General features: G+C 43.7%; 1 protein-coding gene across 1 annotated transcript in view; it reads left to right on the top strand.

Moving 5' to 3' along the window:
• The first annotated feature begins 1530 nt into the window (after positions 1 to 1530).
• The window catches only part of SYAP1 (synapse associated protein 1), a 39888-nt gene continuing 13772 nt past the window's right edge, over positions 1531 to 27646 (top strand). The window contains exons 1-5 of the mRNA XM_073574061.1: positions 1531 to 1912; positions 4238 to 4356; positions 15776 to 15842; positions 18102 to 18175; positions 18565 to 18704. Coding sequence (XP_073430162.1) covers positions 1717 to 1912; positions 4238 to 4356; positions 15776 to 15842; positions 18102 to 18175; positions 18565 to 18704 — 596 coding nt within the window. The 5' untranslated portion in view covers positions 1531 to 1716. The remainder of the gene's footprint in view (positions 1913 to 4237; positions 4357 to 15775; positions 15843 to 18101; positions 18176 to 18564; positions 18705 to 27646) is intronic.

The following is a 27646-nucleotide window of genomic DNA, read 5'->3' as shown; positions in this document are numbered from 1 at the left end:
ATCGACTGTGTGCCCACTTTGATGCCAGTTCTGGTGCCAATAACCCATTTGTGCCAGGCTGGAGGAACCTGGGTTTGATGCGGGTCATCCCTCTCTGTGTATTCATAGTGTGACATCAGTGGCCCAAAGTCATTTAACCCCTTAAAAACATCAGTTACATATTCAAACCTGTGAAAAAGAACTGTGTGCCCACTTTGATACCAGGTCTGGTACCAATAACCCATTTGGGCCAGGCTGGAGGAACCTGGGTTTGATGCGGGGCATCACTGTGTATTCTTAGTGTGACATCAGTGGCCCAAGGTCATTTAACCCCTTAAAAACATCAGTTACCTATTCAAACCTGTGAAAAGCGACTGTGTACCCACTTTGATGTGAGTTCTGGTGCCCATAACCAATTTGGGCCAGGCTGGAGGAACTTGTGCATGATGCGGGGCATCACTATCTGTGTATTCATAGTGTGACATCAGTGGCCCAAATTCATTTAACCCCGTAAAAACATCAGTTACTGATTCAAACCTGTGAAAAAGAACTGTGTGCCCACTTTGATGCCAGTTCTGGTGCCAATAACCCATTTGTGCCAGGCTGGAGGAACCTGGGTTTGATGCGGCACATCACTATCTGTGTATTCATAGTGTGACATTAGTGGCCCAAGGTCATTTAACCCCTTAAAAACATCAATTACTTATTCAAACCTGTGAAAATCGACTGTGTGCCCACTTTGATGCCAGGTCTGGTGCTAATAACCCATTTGGGCCAGGCTGGAGGAACTTGTGCTTGATGCGGGGCATCACTATCTGTGTATTCATAGTGTGACATCAGTGGCCCAAATTCATTTAACCCCGTAAAAACATCAGTTACTGATTCAAACCTGTGAAAATCGACTGTGTGCCCACTTTGATGCCAGTTCTGGTACTAATAACCCATTTGGGCCAGGCTGGAGGAACCTGGGTTTGACATGGGGCTCCTTGTTCTATATGTCTGCAGTGTGATTTCAGTGGCCCAAAGTCAATTAACCCTTTCATTAATGCCCTTTGTTGCCCACTTTGATGCCCATTTTTGTTGCAGTTTTATATTTTTTAATGCTGATTTTAAGTGTATTCACATCAGGGTACTTCACTGCATTGTTTTTTATTATTGTGTTGCTGATGTTTTGTTGTTAAACCTGTAAACATAAGAAAAGAATAAATTGCCGAATAAGAAACTGGACGAAACCAACTTCAGCCTTGTGTCACGCAGCCAACCGTCCGGTGTGCCTGGCCAGTTAGAGGGGCGGACTCGCTCCATAAAAGTGTATAGAATGAGGCCACGCCCACTGGACAGGTTCTAGACGAGAGCATGTATAAGTTTGCCTAGTCTTAGTAACATTTTGTTACATCCAGCTCCTATAGGTGTCGCATTTTCCTGACAGCTTAACCTCTGCTCATGCGCACAACACTGCACTGGACGGCAACGCGCATGCATGTGACAGGACTGCAAGCGAGAGGGCGGAGTGTGGGCGTGGTCATGACTAAAGCTCAGTGATTGGATGGTTAGTGCTGTTTTGTGGACGGCTCCGTCGTGTCACATGACTACAGCAACTTTTGCCATTGGTTGGATCGGTTACTGGTGACGTAGAAGGTAGAAACGAGGAAGTTTTGACGGTAAACGGTAACAACAAGGAGTTATTCGTCGGTAACTTCCTATTGTCAACACCGGGGGCTGTAAGCGGAGTCCACTATGTTTCGTGGCCTGGGAAGTTGGCTGGGCTTGGACCCAGAATCGGAGCCACAGTCTGTGGAAGAAAAGATTCAACCGATACAAGGCACGAGCGAGGAATCCGCGAGTACGGAGAAGAGAGACGGCACCGAGGCCGAGGGGACGGCACTGGATGACGCGGAGGACGTGCTGCTCAGACAGGCCAAAGGCTTCGGCAGTAAGTGGCCGGCGCTGTCATGGCTGCTGTGGTGTCCGAGATCACCGGCAGCGGGGATGGCAGATCATACCCTGCTATTGGCCGGGGCAGAGGCCAGACCTCCGGGACCCCAATCCCGCACAATGGTGCCCTAGCCCACCCATCGGCCAGTCAGAGGAATCCAGCCACATGAGGGGGCTAAGAGCACTGCTGTAAGGGGCTGCAGAGCTGTTCCCCAAGATGGTAATTCTCCCTTACTGATCGCGGGGTCTGACTGCTGGATCCTTATTGATCTCCAGAATTGGCTCTGGCGCTGCTCGTCCTCCGCTGAGCACTCCGCTGGTTCCGGCAGTCCCATGGACAGTGAACGCAGCATCTCTGCTCCATCCTGATGGGCCTCTGTGGAGAGCGGTCCACAGCCCCATTCTCAGGATTGGTCAGACCCCCAGGAATCAGTAAGGTATCCCCTCTCCCATGGAGATGGGTAACCCTTAACTTGATTTTTTGAGATACAAATAGTTTAGTAGGAAAACCTCTTGAACACTAAGGTGACACCGGCCATTAGTCTGATCTGCCAGCGTTTACGACGCAGGAGATGAGCTCCCGCCAACCACAGGGGGTGTCAGCTCCATGTGATCCTAGATAATGTTTTTTTTTCATCTTATGAAATCCTTTGTGTACAATAATAAAACGATAAACTGCACATAATTGGTGTCATCTTGTCCCTAACAACCCAAAATAAACAATTGTGGAGTCATTGAACCTGCACAGTGCGCACAATAAAAAGCTCCTAGTTTACCCAAAGTGTGTGGGGGGGGGGTATATATATTGTTTTTACTGACGTGAGAATAGCATCCACCGATGGGTTAAAATACAGCAGCTGTCAGCTCATCAGCCACAATCGCTGTTGATATCAGTCATGGCTGTTTAACCCCTTAAATGCTGCCGGCAATAATGATGGCGGCATTTAGATGATTAATTAGAGCGTGGGGCTCCCTATTTAATCCAATCAGCACTTTTTCCTATTTATTTTGCAGTTCTGGCATTTTTTTTCTCTTTAAGTACAGAATTAACTGTATTTTATTCTTCCACAATAAAGCGTCTTTTATTGTTTAAATTGTCTTTAATTTGCAATTATTTTTCTTAGGCCGGGATCACACTTGCGATTTAAACGGCCGAGTCTCGCATGGTAATACACGGCACTGCCGCCGGGACTCAGGAGCGGGGCGTGCGGCTCCATGTATTGCTATGCGGCCGCACGCCCCGCTCCTGAGTCCCGGCGGCAGCGCCGTGTATTACCATGCGAGACTCGGCCGTTTAAATCGCAAGTGTGATCCCGGCCTTAAAGTGGTTGTCCCATCTCTTTAAATGGGTAAATTACAAGTTAGTTGTTAAAGGGAAGCTGTCAGCACACAATGACTGTTCAAACCAAGTACAGGCGCTCGGTGCTCCTTGGCAGGGCCATTCATTTCTATACACCTTCGCACCTGCTTGATTTCCATCTATCTCTACCCTTCTATGGCTCTGTGAAGCCAGAGCTGTCAATCAAAGAAGAGGTGGGGTGGAGAAAGAGGAAAACAAGCAGATGAGTTACCGTGTGTGTGTGTAATATATATATATATATATATATATATATATATATATATATATATATATATATATATATATCAGAAACCTGGGAGGTTGAAGAAGAAAATCTGGAATATCACCTTTAATAATATTTGATTTTTTTCAGAAATATTTCTTAGTCCCACAAGGGGACTTGTAGCTTCATTCTATTGGTTACAAAGTAAAGTCGTGTTACTGTAGTGCAGCTCATTATATGTGCCTGTCATGTTTTACAGACAAGCAGCCTAATGGGCATTAAAACATGGCAGACGTAAGGGATGTTGTAGGAAGCCACGGCAGCTGGAGACCTAGGTACCCCATGATCGCTTTAGGGAGATGCAGTGGTCATCATTGATCACATCATTTAATGGGTTACATGGTTGAGATCAGTGTTACCTCCCATCCCTGGTGCTACAGGTCCAGCAGAAAGGACCTGGAGATTTTTCACTGGTCCCATACTGGTGTCCATTTCTCCTGTGGCTTTGTTCTTGTTGGTCATCCAAGAGCACAATATAGTGACCTGCTGTGATGGTGAGCAGACGTTCAGCCGCTGTCATTGCTCAGTGCAGGTATACAGCTAGTTTTCCATCTGTCATGTTCTGCATTGAATACCTGGAAACAAGAGATGGATGACGTTTTCCGTCACTTGTTATAACCATCTTTACTCATGTCACGTGTCGCTAAACAAAAGGAAATACAGTCAATAAATAATTTACATTATTTGTGTCGCTCTTCCAGGTTATCTCTTAAGCATGGCTTCAGTGGCAACGAAGAAGATCTCTGAATCAGTTACTGAAACTGCTCATACTATTAAAAAGTCTGTTGAAGAGGGAAACATTGATGGCATCATTGATAAGGTTTGAAAGGTTATATTTCTGGTACCTGTAAGGGCTTGTTCACCCCTTTCTTTAGTATCTGGTTTTATCCTCAGTGTGAAGGAACATTGCTGTTGTCCAGAAAGATAAAATTCTGAGTGCTTATCTCTGATCCGGCAGAAAAGTACATTTATTTGCCCAGGTTTGCTCGTTTCTTGGGTGATTGGCTCATTGAAAAACATTAACAGCAGCAATCGGGGTGTGTACGTAGCCAATAACATGATGCTGTCTGTGTTCGCTATAATTATTGAATGTTTTGTTCCCATCAGTACTCGGCCTGCGAAAGCGGCCAGTAAACCACCGCCAATAGACTTGTATAGTTGATCAATGTTCATTTACGGCCCGAGAATGGCTAGTCTCAATGCCTGATTTGTAGTGACCTCTGTACCTCCTATGAAGGTTGGCCATACAGTATTGTGACATCACATGACATCTCACATGACATCAGATCTGATGACACATTCAGGCATCCTCTTCTTCCAGTTCAAGCTTATTGTTTATCATGTGGGTTTTACCTTTTATCAGCACTTCTCTTTTATCGCAAGGGATTCTGTGTCTTGGCCGGTAGATATTTTCTGCATCTCGGATCCTATGCACCTATTTTTCTCTCGTAAACCTCCAAAGTTTTTTCACGGAAATAATCCTCCTAAGGCAGAGAAGAACTTCAGGACCACGAGCCGTTTACGGCCCTCGATGACCTTTTATTCTGCAACATATTCAAATGGTACAACTTCCCACCTCTGATTGCTGTCTCATCTGCTGCAATAGACTCTAATGGTAAAAATTCCCACCTCTGCTTGCTGTCTGCTGTCATCTGCTGCTTTACCATCTAGAAACATATTTTAATGTGTCTGCTAATTCATTGTTATAAATCATTTGGTGCATTGTACTTAAAACTCACTGTTGCATTTCCATGACTGGGATCAGTGTAGATCTTATCTGGTGGAGGTGTTAAAATAGATGTTGCCAGGCTAAATGTCTTTGTTTCATCCAAAAAAAAACAAAAAAAACCCTGGTGTGCTGACCCCAGCTGCCAAATTATCCTCAACCAGTTCCCACAATCCATCTCTTCTGACCCAGCAGTCTGGACTATAAATTTAGAACCATCCTTAGGGGTGCACGCATGTGGGGGTGCATGCATCACAGAAGCAAAGCGTCACGAAGATAAGCGTCGGGATACAGCAGTTATTACATGGCAGTTAGTCAGGGCAGGAGTCAGGTAACCCTCACTCTGCTGTCCCTTTTAACCATGTGCTTTATTCCTATCCTCCTATGTACTCTTGCAATCCACTTTCACCGACCAATCCCCCCTCCATCACGACTCGTATACATCAGCTCCTCTCTCTTTCCTTCTCCCATGTACAGCTCCCATGCACTTCTCACCTTCTTAAAAAACCTCAGCCCATCTTGCCCAAACACACTGCACAAAAAATCTTCATACAATTCCAAAAACTACTTGCTCTTTATCTTCCTGCTCCTACTGATTTCAGGGGACATCTCCCCCAACCCCGGTCCACCATCCCCCAACCTCAACCCCTACCCTACCTCACATCGAAACCTTAATAATATTATTTGCACTCCTTCATCTCCTTTCAATTGTGCCCTTTGGAATCCACGGTCTGTATGCAACATGCTTCCTTTCCTACACAATTACTTTCTGAAAAACTCTCTGAATCTGTTGGCCCTCATGGAAACCTGGATTCAGGATTCTGACACTGTCTCTCCTGCTGCAATTTCCCATGGTGGCTTACAATTCTCCCATTCCCCGAGACCGACGAACAGACCTGGTGGTGGAGTCGGCATACTCCTGTCCCCACAATGCACTTTCCAGGTCATCCCCCCAGCTCCATCACTCTCATTCCCTTCTTTTGAAGTCCAGACCATCAGGCTCTTTCGTCCCCTCTCCCTCAGAGTAGCGGTCATATACCGGCCCCCAGGCTCACCCACCCACTTCCTGGACCATTTCTCTGCCTGGCTGCCGCACTTCATGTCCTCAGAACTACCAACCCTTATCCTGGGAGACTTCAACATCCCCATTAACAGCCCCACTTCCACATCTGCATCCCAGCTTCTATCACTAACCACTTCTCTAGGCCTCTCTCAGCTCTCAACCTCTGAAACACACAAAGACGGTAATACCCTGGACCTGGTTTTCGCCCGGCTCTGCTCAATCTCCTACCTAGACAACTCACCGCTTCCCCTCTCTGACCACAACATTCTCTCCTTTACACTCACAAATCCTCGCTCACCCCAGCACCCTCCTACCTACCATTCAGTCAGAAATCTACAAGCCATTAACCCTCATACACTTTCAGACTCCCTAAACTCATCATTGTCCCCAATCTCTTCTTTGTCCTGATCTGGCTGTACATCACTTCAATGACACTCTTAGAAGCACCCTTGACCAAGTAGCTCCCCTCACCCTCAGAACCTCCAAACACAGAGTGAAACAGCCCTGGCTCACATCGCAAACCCGATTTCTCCTGCGATGCTCTAGGTGTGCTGAACGCTTATGGAGGAAAACACGCACACCAGAAGACTTCATACACTTCAAATTTATGTTAAGGACATATAACTCTGCCCTTCACCTCGCCAAACAGACCTACTTCACCACCCTGATCTCCTCACTATCCAACAACCCCAAGAAACTTTTTTACACCTTTCACTCCCTCCTCAGGCCAAAAGCACAAGCCCCTATCACAGACATTTGCGCTGATGACCTGGCCTCCCACTTTATAGAGAAAATAGACAATATCCGTCAGGAAATCCGCTCCCAATCACCAATTTCAGTGACTCCCATCCCTCCCTGCATTTCCCCTGGCTCACTCTCCACATTCGATCCCATCACAGAAGAAGTCGTCTCCAGGCTCCTCTTCTCGTCCGACTACATGCACAACCGACCCCATTCCCTCACATCTCCTCCAGTCTCTCTCTCCAGTCGTCACAACTCACCTAACTACAATCTTTAATCTCTCCCTCTCCTCTGGCATTTTCCCCTCCTCCTTCAAACACTCTATCATTACTCCATTACTAAAGAAACCCACCCTCGAGCCATCCTGCACAAACAACTACAGACCAGTCTCCAATCTCCCCTTCATCTCTAAACTCTTGGAGCGCCTGATATACTCCCGCCTTACCAGTTACCTCTCCACTCACTCCCTCCTAGACCCTTCACAGTCCAGTTTCCGCCCCCTACATTCGACAGAAACTGCACTCATCAAAGTGACCAATGACCTTCTGACAGCAAAACGTAATGGTGACCACTCTCTGCTCATTCTTCTCGACCTTTCTGCAGCTTTCGACACTGTTGACCATCCTCTCCAACTCTCTAGGCTCCAGTCACTAGGCATTAAGGACACTGCTCTTTCCTGGTTCTCCTCCTATCTTTCCGACCGCTCCTTCAGTGTTCTGTTTTCTGGCTCCACTTCATCTCCTCTTCCTCTCACTGTTGGGGTACCTCATGGCTCAGTCCTTGGCCCCCTTCTCTTCTCTCTCTACACGGCCCCAACTGGACAGACCATCAGCAGATTTGGCTTTCAGTACCATCTTTATGTTGATGACACACAACTGTACACATCATCCCCTGACCTTACCTCCGCTGTACTACAGAACGCCACTGACTGTCTGTCTGCAGTCTCCAACATCATGTCTGCTCTCTATCTGAAACTCAACCTCTCCAAAACTGAACTTCTTCTGCTCCCACCATCTACTAACCTCCCTAAATCTGACATTTCCCTCTCTGTGGGTGGCACCATAATAACACCCCGACAGCAGGCGCGCTGTCTGGGTGTTATGTTTCACTCCGATCTCTCCTTCACCTCCCATATACAATCTCTTGCCCGCTCGTGCCGCTTACACCTAAAGAACATCTCTAGAATCCGCCCTTTTCTCACCATGGAAACAACAAAAACTCTCACTGTCGCCCTGATCCACTCCCGCCTGGACTACTGTAATGCTCTATTAATTGGCCTCCCTCTCACTCGACTCTCCCCTCTCCAGTCTATCCTTAATGCAGCAGCCAGGGTTGTCCATCTGGCTAATCGTTACTCAGACGCGTCCGCTCTTCGCCAGTCGTTACACTGGCTGCCAATTCATTACAGGGTACAATTCAAAGTACTTGTTCTCGCCCACAAAGCTCTCCACAGTGCGGCACCCCCTTACATCTCCTCCCTCATTTCTGTCTATCAGCCTAACCGACTGCTGCACTCTGCAAATGACTTTCGACTAACCTCTGCCCTAATCCGTACCTCCCACTCCCGACTCCAAGACTTCTCCCGTGCTGCGCCAATCCTCTGGAGTGCTCTACCCCAAGATATTAGGACCATCCACAATTTGCATAGTTTTAGGCACTCGCTCAAAACACATTTGTTCAGAGCGGCCTATCACATTCAGTAATCAAAGTCATTTTATGTTTGTGTGTGTAGCTCATTCACTATCTCCAACTAACCCCCACCCCCTGAAGATGGCTGGACCATCATTGTAAATACATAATTGTAAATACAAACCTATGCTTTGTATCTCCCCCACCTCATTGTAGATTGTAAGCTCCCACGAGCAGGGTCGTCTTATTTCGATTTAATTATTGTATTGTTAACGTTGTTACTTATGACTGTTGTGTTTGAAACTGTTCAACTGTAAAGCGCTGCGGAATATGTTGGCGCTATATAAATAAAGATTATTATTATTATTCGGCCACGGGCAGATCCCCTGGGATTGCAGTGCTTGGGCCGACAGCTGTATTTTGCCAGCCCATTAACTTCTTCTTGCTCTGTGAACATGTGCCCGCAGCGTTCACTACGGATCACTGAGGTGTGTACAATGAAAGATTTACATTCTGACACTTATGCCAGCGTCAGGTCATACTTTGTGGGCAGAGTTGGTGCACAGTTTGTACGTTTCCCCCCCCCCCCCCCCCCCCCAATGACGGTATAAATATCCAAATGGACCTTGGCAGAAGACTCACCACCCCTGTCCTAAGGCTCACGCCGTGCCTTTATCAGGCAGCCAAAAATGTCAGTTTTTAAAATGGAAGACTCTAGAAAATACTCTTCTCTGAAATTTTGTGAACCTGAAGCTTTTTTTAATAGTTCATAATCATTTATAAACAGCAATACTAATGTTTTAACTCAGGAAGAGTTCTGAAATCAATATTTTGTGGAATAACCATGATTTTTAAAAAATGATTTCATGCGTCTTGGAATGCTTTCCACCAGTCTTTCACACTGCTCCTGGCGCAAAAATGTAAGCAGTTCTTCTTTGTTTGATGACTTGTGACTATCTATCTTCCACTTGATAACATTCCAGAGGTTTTCAATGGGGTTCAGGTCTGGAGAATGGGCTGCCCATGACAGGGTTTTGATGTGGTGGTCTCTTAATTTTTGCCAGAGCTCTCTATATATGCGATTTCCGTGTGATTTTTCCACGGAACATCCGTATGACATGCGTATGCAATGCGATATTAACATGAGCTTTTATATAGAGCAGTTCTTTGTATGTAAAAGCTCAAGTTAAAATCGCAATGTAATACACAACTGAACTGTACACACTGTTTTAATACCAAATATTCTTCTAAACGTATATACTGTGTGTGTGTGTGTGTGTGTGTGTGTGTGTGTGTATATATATATATATATAATATTTATTTACACTACCGTTCAAAAGTTTAGGGTCACTTAGAAATGTTCTTATTTTTGAAAGAAAAGCACAGTTTTTTTCCAATGAAGTTAACATTAAATGATTCAGAAATACAGTCCATACATTGTTAATGTGGTAAATGACTATTCTAGCTTCAAACGTATGGTTTGTAATGCAATATCTTCACAGGTGTATAGAGGCCCATTTCCAACAACCCACTCCAGTGTTCTTATGGTACTTTGTGTTTGCTAACTATGTAAGAAGGCTAATGGATGGTTAGAATACCCTTGTGCAAGTATGTTAGCACAGCTGAAAACAGTTTGGCTGATTAGAGAAGGTATAAACCTGACCTTCCTTTGAGCTAGTTGAGAATCTGGAGCATTACATTTGTTGGTTCCATTAAACTCTCCAAATGGCCAGAAAAAAAGAACTTTCATGTGCAACTCGACAGTCTATTCTTGTTCTTAGAAATGAAGGCTATTCCATTCGAGAAATTGCCAAGAAACTGAAGATTTCCTACAACGGTGTGTACTTCTCCATTCAGAGGAGAGCACAAACAGGCTCTAACCAGAGTGGAAAGAGAAGTGAGAGGCCCCGCTGCACAACTGAGCAACAAGACAAGTACATTAGAGTCTGTAGTTTGAGAAATCGAAGCCTCGCAGCTCCTCAACTGGCAGCTTCATTAAATAGTACACGCAAAATGCCAGTGTCAACGTCTACAGTGAAGAGGAGACTCCGGGATGCTGGCCTTCAGGGCAGAGTGGCAAAGAAAAAGCCATATCTGAGACTGGCTAATAAAAGGAAAAGATTAATATGGGCAAAAGAACACAGACATTGAACAGAGGAAGATTGGAAAAAGTATTGGATCACACGGAAGAACATTTGTGAGACGCAGAACAACTGAAAAGATGCTGGAAGAGTGCTTGACGCCATCTGTCAAGCATGGTGGAGGTAATGTGATGGTCTGGGGTTGCTTTGGTGCTGGTAAAGTGGGACATTTGTACTAGGTAAAAGGGATTTTGAATAAGGAAGGCTATCACTCCATTTTGCAACGCCATGCCATACCCTGTGGACAGCGCTTGATTGGAGCCAATTTCATCCTACAACAGGACAATGACCCAAAGCACACCTTCAAATTATGCAAGAACTATTTAGGGAAGAAGCAAGCAGCTGGTATTCTATCTGTAATGGAGGGGCCAGTGCAGTCACCAGATCTCAACCCCATTGAGCTGTTGTTGGAGCAGCTTGACCGTATGGTACGCAAAAAGTGCCCATCAAGCCAAACCAGCTTGTGGGAGGGGCTTCTGGAAGCATGGGGGGTAATTTCTCCAGATTACCTCAGCAAATTAACTGCTAGAATGCCAAAGGTCTGCAATGATGTAATTGCTGCAAAGGGAGCATTCTTTGACGAAAGCACAGTTTGAAGGAGAAAAGGAGAAAATTATTATTTCAAATAAAAATCTTTTTATCGAACCTTGTCAATGTCTGGACTCGATTTTAAATTCATTTGGCAACTCATTTGATTAATAAAAGTGTGAGTTTTCATGGAAAACACAATTGTCTGGTGACCCTCATGTTAATATCGCATTGCATACGGATTGCATACGCATGTCATACGGATATACAAACAAGGAGAAACATTGAGTATATGTTGCCACAATTGTATCATAAAATATATAATTTATTAACAAAGATGTTATACACAATTCATAACTCAATATATAACTCAATGATTACATGGGTTTATCTTCCAATGTTGTGACTAAATCCATAGGTTTAGATGACGCAAGGATACAAGACAGGATAAAAATTGGCTGAAAATGGCACATACGGTTAAACGTTACCATTATATACAGATTCCATGTATCTCCATAGGGGAAAACATGTGCCAACAGATATAGTGAAAAAGAGGTGGAAAACTTACTAGTGCAGTGACTACCGCATGTGTGCTAGACACTATATCGCTCCATATAAACCATATGAAATGTAAAGGTAAGAGGTAACAAAGAATAATTACCTATAAGTGTTAGGAGGTCCAGTCTTGACCCAGGTCACATACCCCGATGCGCGTTTCGCGTACACAAGATGTCACTTCCTCAGGGCGATATAGTGTCTAGCAGACATGCGATAGTCACTGCACTGGGAAGTTTTCCACCTCTTTTTCACTATATCTGTTGGCACATGTTTTCCACTATGGAGATATATGGAATCTGTATATAACGGTAACATTTAACCGTATGTGCCATTTTCAGCCAATTTTTATCCTGTCTTGTATCCTTGGGTCATCCAAACCTATGGATTTAGTCACAACATTGGAAGATAAACTCATGTTATCATTGCGTTATATATTGAGTTATGAATTGTGTACAACATTTTTGTTAATAAATTATATATTTTTTTTATACAATTGTGGCAACATATACTCATTGTTTCTCCTTGTTTGTATTGCTGTATTTGAGTCGCCATTTCAGATGGGTATTTGATCAAAATTATTGCTGGTTTATCTTTTTGCATGTGATACGGTTGTTGCATTGAAAAATTGCAAGGAAATCGCATTACACTCGCATAGCACTCGTCCGTTTTTTCGTTCCAGAAATCAGACCCTTTTTTCTCACATATGGGTACGAGCCCTTACATGGATATACATATACACTCACTGGCCACTTTATTAGGTACACCTGTCCAACTGTGTGTTAAGACTTAATTTCTAATCAGCCAATCACATGGCGGCAACTCAGTGCATTTAGGCATGTAGACATGGTCAAGACAATCTCCTGCAGTTCAAACCGAGCATCAGTATGGGGAAGAAAGGTGATTTGAGTGCCTTTGAACGTGGCATGATTGTTGGTGCCAGAAGGGCTGGTCTGAGAATTTCAGAAACTGCTGATCTACTGGGATTTTCACGCACAACCATCTCTAGGGTTTACAGAGAATGGTCCGAAAAAGAAAAAAAATCCAGTGAGCGGCAGTTCTGTGGCCGGAAATGCCATGTTGATGCCAGAGGTCAGAGGAGAATGGGCAGACTGGTTCGAGCTGATAGAAAGGCAACAGTGACTCAAATTGCCACCCGTTACAACCAAGGTAGGCAGAAGAGCATCTCTGAACGCACAGTGCGTCGAACTTTGAGGCAGATGGGCTACAGCAGCAGAAGACCACACTGGGTACCACTCCTCTCAGCTAAGAACAGGAAACTGAGGCTACAATTTGCACAAGCTCATTGAAATTGGACAATAGAAGATTGGAAAAACGTTGCCTGGTCTGATGAGTCTCGATTTCTGCTGCGACATTCGGATGGTAGGGTCAGAATTTGGCGTAAACAACATGAAAGCATGGATCCATCCTGCCTTGTATCAACGGTTCAGGCTGGTGGTGGTGGTGTCATGGTGTGGGGAATTTTTTCTGGGCACTCTTTGGGCCCCTTGGTACCAATTGAGCATCGTTGCAACGCCACAGCCTACCTGAGTATTGTTGCTGACCATGTCCATCCCTTTATGACCACAATGTACCCAACATCTGATGGCTACTTTCAGCAGGATAATGCGCCATGTCATAAAGCTCGAATCATCTCAGATTGGTTTCTTGAACATGACAATGAGTTCACTGTACTCAAATGGCCTCCTCAGTCACCAGATCTCAATCCAATAGAGCATCTTTGGGATGTGGTGGAACGGGAGATTCGCATCAGGGATGTGCAGCCGACAAATCTGCGCCAACTGTGTGATGCCATCATGTCAATATGGTCCAAAATCTCTGAGGAATGCTTCCAGCACCTTGTTGAATCTCTGCCACGAAGAATTGAGGCAGTTCTGAAGGCAAAAGGGGGTCCAACCCCTTACTAGCATGGTGTACCTAATAAAGTGGCCAGTGAGTGTATGTTCGTTCTTATTGAACATTTTTGAGCACTTCTTCAGGCAGTTGAGTTGTTGGAGTGGACCCCAAATCTTCCTGGAAAAAAAAAAGTGTGAACATACCCTTAAAGTACGAATGCTGAGGTTTTTGAAGAGGTGTCTTTTTTTTTTTTTTTTTTTTTTAAAAGCTCTCAAAAAAAGAAAACTCTTCAAGCAACTTTTGAGTAATTTTTAAAGACTCTTATTAATTTCTGTTGTAAAATCACTTTACTGTCCATATGTTAAGACTTTTGAGCATTTTTCATGTTTTGAAAATTCCTGGTGCAGAAAAAAGAAAGTATCTGTCAGTTCTTTGAAGTGTCTCCTGATGAAATCTGCTCTTAAAGGGGTGCTCTGGGAAGATAAAAAAAAAAATGTTTATACTGTCCCTGCCCTCAGTCTATGAAGTTGACACGCCTAGTGCACTTTTATTATCTTTATAACATTTGTAATTCTATGTGATTTTAGCAGCTGCTCCTCACTGCTCACCCCTCCGATCTGGGACAATACATCACACACCTTGTGCAGCTTCCCCTGTGAGTAACAGCCAGTCCGAGAAGAGGGGTTATCGTTACACCCCCAGTTCTTTGCAGGGATAGAGCTATTTTCAGGGGTTTGGCTGATAGTATTAGCATGGAGGTGCACACTGCTGTAATGTCCCAGACAGAGTCGTGAGCAGTGAAGAGCAGCTGCTGTCACATCAGCCCTCTGACAGAGGCTCCCTTTTCTGTAGAGAGAGGTGATGGGGTATGGCCTGCTCCTGGCTTTTATCAGCAGCCAGACACCTGATGATGGTTTCCTCACTCCAAGGCTACTAGTGGGGAGCTGAAAAAAAAATCCTGCTTCCTACAGCACTTTTCACTTGAAAACGTGTCATTTTTTTTCCGCCTCTAAAAAAGTTTCCATTTGCAGTTATGCATATTGCTTGTTACATATAAGTGCATCTAAAAGACACTGCTCACACAGCTGCTTGGAGTCTCCTGTTGGGTTATAACAAATTTAAACCTAACGGTATGCCAAGAGAGTGGCCTTTTTGGCATTTGGCAAGGCCATAATGATCTGTGCACATATTTGGCATAAATATTGGTTGATACACTGAACAAGGGCCTTTCCACAGGTTATAAATAAAGGTATGATTTCTGGACATTTGGTTTTTGAGACTCCCACCCCCTGCCCAATCGTGACAATGGAGTAGTAGTGAGCGTGTGAAACCACAACTTCTGTAGACAAATTATGGGACACTGGGCTCGTATGCAAACTTTGGGGAGGCATAGATTGGTGCAAGTCCCAGCTGTCCCCTTAATCACTTCTGTAACAGCTGCTGCTGATTGGCTGAAGCGATCACTTGAACACCGGTAGACGTCGTGCCAACAACGGAGGAATGGTATACTCGGCATGCACAATTATTAGGCATGTTTGTCAGGACTGTGGAGGCGGTAAGCCAAACCTCTGACTCCAACTTCTCAATTGACCCCAACGCCTACTCCGACTCCACGACTCCGACTCCACATCCCTGCCAGGGCTGTGGAGTCGGTCAGCCAAACCTCCAACTCCGACTCCTCAATTTCCATGACACCGGCTTCGACTCCGACTCCACAGCTCTGTTTTTGAAAACTCATTTTATTATTGAACAACTACAGCGCTTTTGGTCAATCCAAAAGGTTAATAAACCTGAAGCCCACAATGTGATTATTTATTTTTTTTATCTGTGACATGTCTCAATAATGTGGACAGGGTATTGAAAACCTTGTCCACATGTAGTTTAGATTAATCTGCTGCTAAATTGTAGTGCAGAATCGGCACCGCCAATCTGTAGTGTCTCGGCCGTTAAATACTCTGATCACTGCCATTCACGAAAATCTGTTGATTTTTATTTACAGACCATCATTGGTGAATTCCAGAAAGAACAGGACAAATTTGTACAGGAGAAGTCAAATAAAAAACCAGGTATGTCCTGTCACACAGAAACACATCTGCCCATGCCTGACCGCTTTTACATGAAGCTGCAGGGACACCTTTACAGCTTCATTTCTTGCCTTTGTGTTCTTCTTATTGTACTAAATGGCACATTGCCATGTCTTACTTGTTCCTACTGCCTGATTGTTTGTACATCCTATTTACCTTTGCTGTAGTATTAGAAAGATTTTAAAGTGTACGTTCCGCTTCTTGTAAATCCGAAGAGGTAATCGCATATATAGCCGTTCTAATGTAACATAGTATTTATGTATTTCACAATGATCAATCGCCCCCATCAACCCCTTAGTTTTATTTTTTTATATTGTCAGTACTTGTGAGAAACTGGAGACTTCGTTCTGCTTGGGGGGACATTATGCTACATGTGGGGGACATCATACTCGGGGAGGTGGTTTTTGGGGATATATTACTGTTTGAGGCACTGTGCGGGGGCATCATATCGCTGATTATTATTACAAAAGCAGAATTAACCTTAACGACCTATGGTGTGTCAAATTCAGTCTCCCTAACTTTGATGCGAGCTTGGAAGCCGAGTCCGCATCATTGCCGGCACATAATGGCTTTGATAATTCAGCCATCATCTGTTTCTAACAGCCGCGGGTGGTGCGGATCTCCGCCCACTATTGTTAACTTGTCAAATGCCACTGTCAGTCTGTGATAGTGGAATTTACGGTGGCGGTGGGATGTGGGGTGGTGCCGTTCTATATGCCCATCGATGTGACGGTAAGGCTACTTTTACACTTCTGGCTTTCCAAATCCAGCGGCCTGCGGCGAAAATTTCCAAAACCGGATTCGGCGATATGTGTCGCCGCATCCGTTTTTTTCCCCATTGAGTTACATTGGTGTTGCATAGACACGCGGCGCATCTGGCTTTTGCCAGATACGGCAAAAAGTGACGGTGCGGCGTCTGGAAAAAAACGTGCCATGTAACGTTTTTTTCCAGTGCCGGACCGCTTTTTTAAACCGCGCATGCCTGGAAAATTGTCTCTGCCATGAATATTAACCCTATTTTAAAAAATATTAAAAAAAAAGTTCAAATCGCCTCACTTTTCCCTCATTAAAAATTAAGAATAAAAAAAACACAAAAAAATGGTATCGCTGCATTCGTAAAACATGTCAATTCTTTCTGCGGATTTAAAACCGCAGCTTTTCCGCAGTTGAAAAACCGCAGCATGTGCACTGCGGATTGTAAATCCCATAGACTTACATGGTACTGTACACTGGCTGCGCGGAACTGCTGCGGATCCGCAGAGGTCAAATCCGCAGCAGAATCCACAGCGTGTGCACATAGCCTAAGTCGTGTTTGTCGACTGTTCAAACTAAGCACAGCAGTGTGTAGCGCTAATTAAAATCATACCTTAGTGTCTAAGTCCATTTAGGCATTTGTCAGAAATCCTACCTTATTCGTATATGCTAATAAGGTCCTCTGTACACCCTTGGCATGGATAAAAAGATCTATGCTTTTTCCCACTCTTTTTTTTTTTTTTCCATCTCACTTTTATACGTGGGTAGAGTAGAAGAGAATTGTGTTGGCCTATGTCCTGTTCTATGTGTGAGGAAGTCCGATGGGAGGTGTAGAACCATGGTCACACGTGTAGAGTATTTGGTCAGCATTTTACCTCAGTATTTGATCAGCATTTTACCTCAGTATTTGGTCAGCATTTTACCTCAGTATTTGGTCAGCATTTTACCTCAGTATTTGGTCAGCATTTTACCTCAGTATTTGGTCAGCATTTTACCTCAGTATTTGGTCAGCATTTTACCTCAATATTTGGTCAGCATTTTACCTCAGTATTTGGTCAGCATTTTACCTCAGTATTTGGTCAGCATTTTACCTCAGTATGTGTAAGCCAAAGATAAGAGTGAGTGATAAATACAGAAGTGGTGACGTGTTTCTATTATACTTTTCCTCTCACTGTTCCTCTTCTTTTTTTGGCTTACAAATACTGAGGTAAAAAATTCACCAAATACTGAACGTGTGAACGTGGCCTTACTTCGACATGTGTACAAGCTGTTCTGGGCCTGTAGTTATGGCTGAGATCTCTGCGGAACAGCCCCGCGCATTACACATAATGTGTGAATGGTTTTTGAGCTCCCACTGGTCAGAGCTAAATATGTGCAACTATTAATATCCATTAAGAACTGCTGCACATCTTTATTTTCAATATTTGCTATTAATCTGATAAACTACAGACAAAAAATATTGAAGGAACTTTTTGTTCTTTTTAATAGAAGCTGCTGTTCCACCCTGGGTGGGCTATAGTGAGGAAGAGACCATTCAGCAGCAAATCTTGGCCTTGTCAGCGGTGAGAGTTGTCTTTAATGATTGTTGTAGTCCACTCTTTAAGCACAGTCCAAATGTCTGCTCTGTGCTGGGTCCAAGCCCTGTGTGTTATGTATATTTCTGGGGACGCTCCCTGTGTATACACTTCTGTATCTATAGGGGTCCATTCACCCTGCCGGCCATGTACACATCCTGCCATGCATCTACTGAGTGCTGCTCGCCTCCTGTGGAAGTGTGCGGTGCCGGAGCAAGGCTTTAGTATCCTCCACCAATTCTTCAGTCTGTTATCCTGCTAATTAATAGAATAAATATCTGTCCACATGGCAAGTCTTCCAGTCTGTTACAGTGAGCACTCTCTTTGTGTTGTGCAGAATGTTTTATAATTACTATGTGTTTTCTTTCATTTTTAAGGACAGGAGAAACTTCCTCAGAGACCCTCCTGCCGGTGTCCATTTTAATTTTGACTTTGATCAGATGTACCCCATTGCCCTTGTAATGCTTCAGGAAGATGAGCTGCTGAATCGTATGAGATTTGATCTGGTTCCAAAACTGTGAGTGTTCAGAATGTTTGGCAATTGGCCTGCCTGGTATATAGGAAACCAGTCACCGAGCCAGCTGACTACATTCACTACCTTTAAAGTAGCATTCGAAATATTAATCCGCATAAAGGATACTCTGATTTCATACTGACCTGTGTGGGTGGACGTATACTTGCCGGAGTATTGACCGCCATATGTATTATACTTTCCTGCTGAGTTTACCTTTGTGCCAGAGCCCGGCTGTTTGGTGTTTAACCCCTTAAGGACCAAGCCACTTTGTAGGTTAATGACCAGGCCTTAATTTTGATATCAGACCACTGTCACTTTGAGGTCATAACTCTGGAACGCTTCAACGTATCCCACTAATTCTGAGGCTGTTTTTTCGTGACATATTGTAATTCATGTTAGTTATAACATTTCTTGGATATAACTTGCGTTTATTTGTGAAAAAAACGGAAATTTGGCGAAAATTTTGAATATGTTGCAACTTCCAAACTTTTAATTTTTGTACCCTTAAATCAGAGAGTGATGTCACACAAAATAGTTAATAAAAAACATTTCCCACATGTCAACTTTACATCAGCACAATTTTGGAAACATAATATTTTTTTGTTAGGAAGTTATAAGGGTTAAAAGATGACCAGCGATTTCTCAGTTTTCCAACAAAATTTACAAAACCATTTTTTTAGGGACCACATTAAATTTGAAGTGAGTTTGAAGGGTCAATATAACAGAAAATACCGAAAAGTGACACCATTCTAAAAACTGCACCCCTCAAGGTTTCTCAAGGTCCATTTACGAGGTAATAACTCTGAAACGCTTCCATGGATCCCGGTGATTCTGACATTGTTTTCTCGTGACATATTGTACTTCATGTTAGTGGTAAAATTTAATTCAAATAACTTGCGTTTATTTGTGAAAAAAATGGAAATTTGGCGAAAATTTCGCAATTTTCCAACTTTGAATTTTTATGCCCTTAAATCACAGAGATATAGAACACAAAAAAACTTAATAAGTAACATTTCCCACATGTTTACTTTACATCAGCACAATTTTGGAACCAAAATTTTTTTTTGTTAAAAGTTAACCAGCGATTTCTCATTTTTGCAACACCATTTTATTTTTACGGACCACATCACATTTGAAGTCACTTTGAGGGGTCTATATGATAGAAAATCCCCAAAAGTGACACTAAAAACTGCACCCCTCAAGGTGCTCAAAACCACATTCAAGAAGTTTATTAACCCTTTAAGTACTTCACAAGAATTGAAGCCATGTGGAAGGAAAAAATTAACCTGTAACTTTTTTTTTTTTCCCAAAATTTTTTCTTCAGACACAATTTTTTTTTTATTTTGTCAAGTGTATCAGGAGAAAACGAATCACAATAGTTGTTGTGCAATTTCTTCTGAGTACACCGATACCCCATGTGTGGAGGAAGACCAATCTTTAGGTGCACGGCAGTGCTCAGAAGGAAAGGCGCATCATTTGAGATTTTGAAAGTCAAATTGGCTGGAATCGAGAGCGGACGCCATGTCGCGTTTGGACAGCTCCTGATGTACCTAAACAGTGGAACCCCCCCCCCCCTCATAAGTGACCCCATTTTGGAAACTAGACCCCCCCAAGGAACTTATCTAAATGTGTGGTGAGCACTTTGAACCCCCAAGGGCTTCACAGAATGTTATAACGTGGGGCCATAAAATTTAAAAATCATATTTTTTCCACAAAAATTCTTTTCATCCCCAATTTTTATTTTCCCAAGGGTAACAGGACCACAAAAATTATTTTGCAATTTGTCCTAAGTACGCTGATACCCCATATGTGGGGGGTACCACTGTTTGGGCGTATGGCAGAGCTTGGAAGGGAAGGAGCGCCGTTTTGGAATGCAGACTTTGATGGAATGGTCTGCGGGCGTCATGTTGCGTTTGCAGAGCCCCTGATGTACCTAAAAAGTATAAACCCCCCCCCCACAAGTGACCCCATTTTGGAAACTAGACCCCCCCCCCCCCCAAGGATCTTATCTAGATGTGTGGTGAGCACTTTGAACCCCCAAATGCTTCACAGAAGTTTATAACGTAGAGCTGTGAAAATAAAAAAAATCATATTTTTTTTCTCCACAAAAATGATCTTTTTGCCCCCAAATTTTTATTTTCACAAGGGTAACAGGAGAAATTAGATCCCCAAAGTTGTTGTGAAATTTGTCCAGGGTACGCTGATACCCCATTTGTGTGTGGGGGGGGACCACTGTTATCACCTAAGGCTGGTTTCACATTTGCGTATGAGGAGCTGCAGAGGGATGCAGACTTTCTTCGTGAAGCTCCGCCCCCTGCTTCACCTCCGTGAAGCTCCGCCTCCGTCGGCATACGGCCTGCGTACCCTATCTTTAGCATTGGGTACGCAGGCCGTGCCACTGTATGCGTCGTTTTGACAGTGCGGTGACCGCACCAAAATGCAACACATTGCGTTTGACGTAGGTCGCACCACCGCATGCAGCGGCACGGCCTTGCGTACCCAATGCTAAAGATAGGGTATGCAGGCTGTATGCCGACAGAGGCAGAGCTTCACGGAGGAGGCACAACGGGGGCGGAGCTTCACAGAGGAAGTCCGCAGCTCCTCCATACGCAAATGTGAATCTAGCCTTACTGTGATCTTTGGAAGGCAGAATGAACAAATCCATAAAAAGTGATATGGTATGTGATATGGTGACTTTATTCTTCCGGTCGGTGCGATTACAGTGTACCAGATTTATATCCTTTTTTCATGTTTAGCTTCTGTCACACGCTAAAAGACGCTTTTTTTGTTTGTAAGAATTTCTTGTAAGAAATTTTTGCATCGCCGTATCTTCAGAGCTATAATTTTTGCCATATTTTGGCCGACAAGAGTCATGTGCGGGGTTGTTCTTTGCGGGACGAGATGACGTTTTTATTGGTATCCTTTTCGGGCAAATGACGTTTTTGATCACTTTCTATTCCGATTTTTGTGGAGGCAGAATGAACAAAAACCAGCAATTCAGGAATTTTTTTTTCCCTCCGTTCAGCGTGTGGTAAAAATGATAAGGCAGCTTTATTCTTCGGGTCACTACAATTACAGCGATACCTCATGTATATGTTTTTTTTTTATGTTTGCCATTTTTTACACAATAAAAACTTTTATAAAAAAAATAAATATTTTTGCATCACTTTACTCTGAGAGCTATAACTTTTTTATTTTTCCGCTGATGGAACTGTATGGCGGCATGTTTTTTGCGGGGGAAAAGATGGTGCTTTCAGTGATACTATTTTTATTACCATTCGTGTTTTTGATCGCATTTTATGCCACTTTTTCCAAGCGTTAGGATGATACCGCTTGGAAAAAGTATAATTTGCTACTTTTTTTTTTTCATGGCGTTAACTAGGGTGACAATTTTATAGATGGGATTTTTACGGACGCAGCAATACCAAACGTGTATTTATTTTTTTATATATAAAAATGTGTATTTTTTTAGGGGATTTTTTAAATTACTTTTATTTTTTTTATTTTACATATTTTTTAAATTTTTTTACCTTGTCCCTTTATGGGACTTTCACTTTTTACAGTTTGATTGCAGGTATAATACATTGCAATGCTCCAGCTTTGCAATGCATTATGCCTATGATGAATGCTTCTGAGACCATGCTGTGAGCATGGTCTCAGAGGCTTTCCGTAGCTTGATGACCCGGGGGTTGTCATGAAAACCCCGGGTCATCATGGCAGAGTTCGGGCCCCGCGATTGCATAGCGGGGATGCCGATCTGAGGCAGAGGGAGCCCCCGACCCTCTGCCACCACCCCTGAACACTGCTCGATCGCAGCAGTCAGGGGGTTAACAGCCAGGGGCGGCACGGGCGCCGCTCCTGGGTGCTAGTGCAAAAAGCTCAAGCCACTAGCAGCGCTGAGCTCCTGCACTTACTGGGCAGGAGATGCTGAAATTTCTGCATCTCCTGCCTGCTCATGCTGTGATCGGTCCGTCAGATTGACTGATCGATCGCAGAGTTCTGGGTGCAGGGACCAACTGCAAGGGTCTCTGCACCCCTTGCCGTGCCTCTCAGCTTTCTATGACAGCTGTCGGCACTGTTCAAAGGTAGTTCAAAGGCATGACGGGCATAGCCCGTCATGGTGCGGGAAGTTACATCCTGCCATGACGAGCTATGCCCTACAATGGTTGTTAAGAGGTTAAAGTCTTCCAGGGTGTATGGAGGTAAAAAACCTTGCCTTGTCAGGCAGTTTTCAAACAGATATTTTTAGTCTAACGCCTGCCTGAGAGAAACTCTACGTGGCTCAACAAAGTATTAAGTTAAAGGGGCCGAATAATTTCAGTTTTTGTATTTCCACAAAAATTTAAAGGGAAGGTGCCGCAATTTTATATAATTTGCAAAAAAATAGTAAGTTACAAAACATGTTGTTTCAGCAAATGTTGTACTAACCAGGATTTATGGTTTGTTTGTAATAATGTTTTCATGTAGCCACTGGGCGCTGCCATCTTGATTTGCAGATCTGTGGAGGACTCATACAGTCTGCAAATATGGCCGTCCCTGCACATAGGAGACTGTGGTCGGCTTCCGACCGCACATTGCAGCCTCAGTAGCAGAGAACTGGGCACGCCCCTGTGGGCTGCACCATTCACTGCTGTAGGTGTGGCTGGGCGCCATTGTACTGTAGCCCAGTGCTATCTGCTGAGCTCCACTTACCCTCTATCACAGGACCACTTGTGGCATAACAGGTCCTGTGTTGTGAGGAGAGGCTGAAGAAAAGGAGAAGGTGGTCAGCAGAGGAGAGAAGCGCTCACTGGAGCCGGAGGATGGAGAGTGGTGAGTGCGGGTGACTTTCATCTATGCTCCTCTGTCCTGCTTACTCCAGGCTCGGCCCTGTGCTTCCTGCTCCAGCGTCCTCCTGCTCTGTCTCCGCCTCCTCACACACAGCCCCAGTGATCTCCGGTAATCTGACACCTTTGCTTTTATGGCTGTCTGAGGAGGACAGTGACTTATACAGCCCATAGTCTTGTGTATAATTGGGGGGGGGCTGGAAGTTTCACCAGTGTGGGCATATCTGTAATACTGTCTGCTGAGCCGTGTATCTAATCCTCTCCTGTGTGATACTGCCTGCTGAGCCGTGCATCTAATCCTCTTCTGTGTGATACTGTCTGCTGAGCCATGTATCTAATCCTTTCCTGTGTGATACTGACTGCTGACCATGTGTCTAATCCTCTCCTGTGTGATACTGTGTGCTGAGCCGTGTATCTAATCCTCTCCTGTGTGATACTGTCTGCTGAGCCGTGTATCTAATCCTATCCTGTGTGATACTGTCTGCTGAGCCGTGTATCTGTTCCTATCCTGTGTGATACTGTCTGCTGAGCCGTGTATCTAATCCTCTCCTGTGTGATACTGCCTGCTGAGCCGTGCATCTAATCCTCTCCTGTGTGATACTGTCTGCTGAGCCGTGTATCTAATCCTCTCCTGTGTGATACTGCCTGCTGAGCCGTGCATCTAATCCTCTTCTGTGTGATACTGTCTGCTGAGCCATGTATCTAATCCTATCCTGTGTGATACTGACTGCTGACCATGTGTCTAATCCTCTCCTGTGTGATACTGCCTGCTGAGCCGTGTATCTAATCCTCTCCTGTGTGATACTGCCTGCTGAGCCGTGCATCTAATCCTCTTCTGTGTGATACTGCCTGCTGAGCCGTGTATCTAATCCTCTCCTGTGTGATACTGTCTGCTGAGCCGTGTATCTAATCCTCTCCTGTGTGATACTGTCTGCTGAGCTGTGTATCTAATCCTATCCTGTGTGATACTGTATTCTGAGCCGGGTATCTAATCCTCTCCTGTGTGATACTTTCTGCTGAGCCGTGTATCTAATCCTCTCCTGTGTGATACTGCCTGCTGAGCCGTGCATCTAATCCTCTCCTGTGTGATACTGTCTGCTGAGCCATGTATCTAATCCTCTCCTGTGCGATACTGACTGCTGACCATGTGTCTAATCCTCTCCTGTGTGATACTGACTGCTGAGCTGTGTATCTAATCCTATCCTGTGTGATACTGCCTGCTGAGCCGTGTATCTAATCCTCTCCTGTGTGATGCTGACTGCTGAGCCGTGTATCTAATCCTCTCTTGTGTGATGCTGCCTGCTGAGCCGTGTATCTAACCCTATCCCGTGTGATACTGCTCTCCAGAAATACTCTGTGCTGCTGTCACTCTGCTCCCAGAATCCTTGCTGCCTGCCATCCTCGGTGACCGAAGACCCCATTCCTCTCCTCAGATCCCGTCCTGGCGATGTGTGAAACCGAGGGGACAGGGGCCTGATGTATGGTGGAAGGAGCAGGGCGACAGCAGCACAGAGTATTTCAGGAGAGCAGTGTGCTGGTCTGTGGGGGGCGCCCTGTTCGGTGCCAGGGATTGTACATAGAGCGCTGTGTTTTATTCACATGGATGGACCGTCTGCTTGTCTGCTCCACAGAAATCCAGGAAACATTTCTGCTGATTGATGGCCTGTTCTGATCCAGACTTTACATGCAAAGACAGTCAGTAACTTTGCAAGCCCCATCAAAATGGCTGCTCACTGTGTCTATAGATGTCATAGGTTTTTGTGCCAGATTTCAGTAGCTGCTCCCCCTAGTGTTAACAAGTGGAAATGCCAAACTTTTTAAAATTATTTTTCATATTTTGCAAAATTAAAAACAAACGATAATATTTTTTAAGAAAATGTAAACATTAATTCTTTACATTTTTTCAATTGCTGAAAAAAAAATTTTTGGATGGCACCTTCCCTTTAAAATAACCAATAAATTTTGTTCAACTTCTCAATTCTGTCCCACTTGTTGATTCTTCACCAAAAATTTACATTTGGAATCTTTATGTTTGAAGCATAATATATGGGAAAAGGTTGAAAAGTTATATATATATATATATATATATATATATATATATATATATATATATATATATATATATATATATATATTATATATATATATAATATATTGTGTGTGTGAGGTCTAAGATGTTTGAGAAGCAGATGTCCATCAGTTTAATATAATTGTTCTTCACTGGGAATGTGCTTGCAACATACTTTACGTAAATCAATAGTGCAGGAGATTTTAAAAGTATTTCATTAATATACAGGGGTTGGACTAAATAATGGAAACACCTAACGTTTTGGCATCATAATCTTCAAACATGTTATAAACATGCAAACCGTGACATATGGTAATGTTTTGTACTTGATTATTTGTGTTATGTGATATGTGTATGTAAATTAACTGTGTTTTGCAGAATTGTAAGAACATTCATGAGAACCTGATACCAATGGCAGACCTCTCTGATTTTCAAAGAGGCCAAATTGTTGGTGCTCGTATGGCAGGCGCTAGTGTAACAGAAAGTGCCCGAATGCTTGGAGTGTCAAGAGGTACTGTCTCCAAAGTAATGACTGCGTTTGAAAGAGAAGGAAAAACGTCCGCAGCAAAGCACAGGTACGGCCGAAAGTCGAAGTTGACTGAGAGAGACCGTTGGACTCTAAAGCGAATTGTGAGAGAGGATCGCAAGGCCACGGGCTCCGAAAATCACTGCTGAGTTCAATGAACACCTACAGAACCCAGTTTCCACAAAAAATGTTCGTTGGGAGCTGCACAAATCTGGATTCCACGGAAGAGCTTCAATTTGAAAACCGCTGCTCTCAATGACAAATGTTTCCAAACGTTTAGAGTGGTGTAGAAACCTCCAGAATTGGTCTCTCAAGCAGTGGAAACGTGATATTCTCAGACGAATCATCGTTTACCCTATTTCCGGCCGAGTGTACGTTTAGAGACAGCCGAAAGAAGCATTCCATCCAGACTGCCTTCTCCCAACCGTAAAACATGGTGGAGGTTCTGTGATGATCTGGGGTGCTATTTCGTGGAGATACGCCGGGCCAATGATATCCCTTCATGGAAGAATTAACAGCCGCGATTATTCAGGCATTTTGGGCGACCAAGTGCATCCTATGGTTCAAGCACTGTTCCCGTAGGGGACCGCCATCTTTCAGGATGATAATGCACCAATTCATACAGCTAGAATCATTAAAGCATGGCACGAGGAACATTGTAATGAAGTTGAGCATCTCATCTGGCCCCCACAATCCCCAGACCTCATCATTATTGAGCATTTATGGCCGATTTTAGAGATTCAAGTTGGATGTAGATTTCCGCCGCCATCGTCGCTCAAAGAACTGGAGGGTGTTTTAACTGAAGAATGGGCTACAATTCCTTTGTAAACAATTCACACCTTGTATGAATCCATACCTCGGATCATTGAGGCTGTAATCGCCGCAAAAGATGCACATACACCATATTAAACTAACTTTTGTTGATGTTTCCAGGTGTTTACAATATTTTGTCCAACCCCTGTATCTTAGCAGTGAAATCCTGTTTCTTTCTCCACTTATCATACACTTCTGCTCTTAAATTGCCTATAAGGCTGTTTTTTTTTTAACAGCATATACATGCTGTCTGAACCAGTGACTGTCAGGTCTCTCCTTGCATGCGTGTATAGGAAGACGACTGTCAGTCATTTTCAGTGGGTGGGGTGAAGCTACTGAGGAGCCAACCTTTTCAACTATTCTCCCGTGCGGCTTAGTCCCTGAAAGCTTTTAGCCCTGCTGTTCTGTTCCCTTGTACTATACAATTGTATTGCTCCTGGGTCACTATGACCCGGTTTATTAAATCTTGATTTTAGATACTCTAACTCAATTATTTTTATACCTTTTGCTTACTAGACTGTATGGGAACATGTTTGGAAATAAAAAAAAAAAAAAAAAGAAAAACGAAATTGAAATCTTTATTTTATTTTTTTATTCAGAAAAAACTTGGTAATAAGCAAAACGAAAAATAGCAAACTACACATATGTGGTAAAAAAAACCAAACCAAGCAAATCAAACATTTTGTGAAAAAAAATTAAAGATGATAAACAC

This window comes from Dendrobates tinctorius, unplaced genomic scaffold, assembly GCF_039654945.1.
Source record: "Dendrobates tinctorius isolate UK_male_01 unplaced genomic scaffold, ASM3965494v1 ptg000007l, whole genome shotgun sequence".
In the NCBI taxonomy this organism is placed as follows: domain Eukaryota; kingdom Metazoa; phylum Chordata; class Amphibia; order Anura; family Dendrobatidae; genus Dendrobates; species Dendrobates tinctorius.
This window is presented reverse-complemented; position numbering and strand designations above follow the sequence as displayed.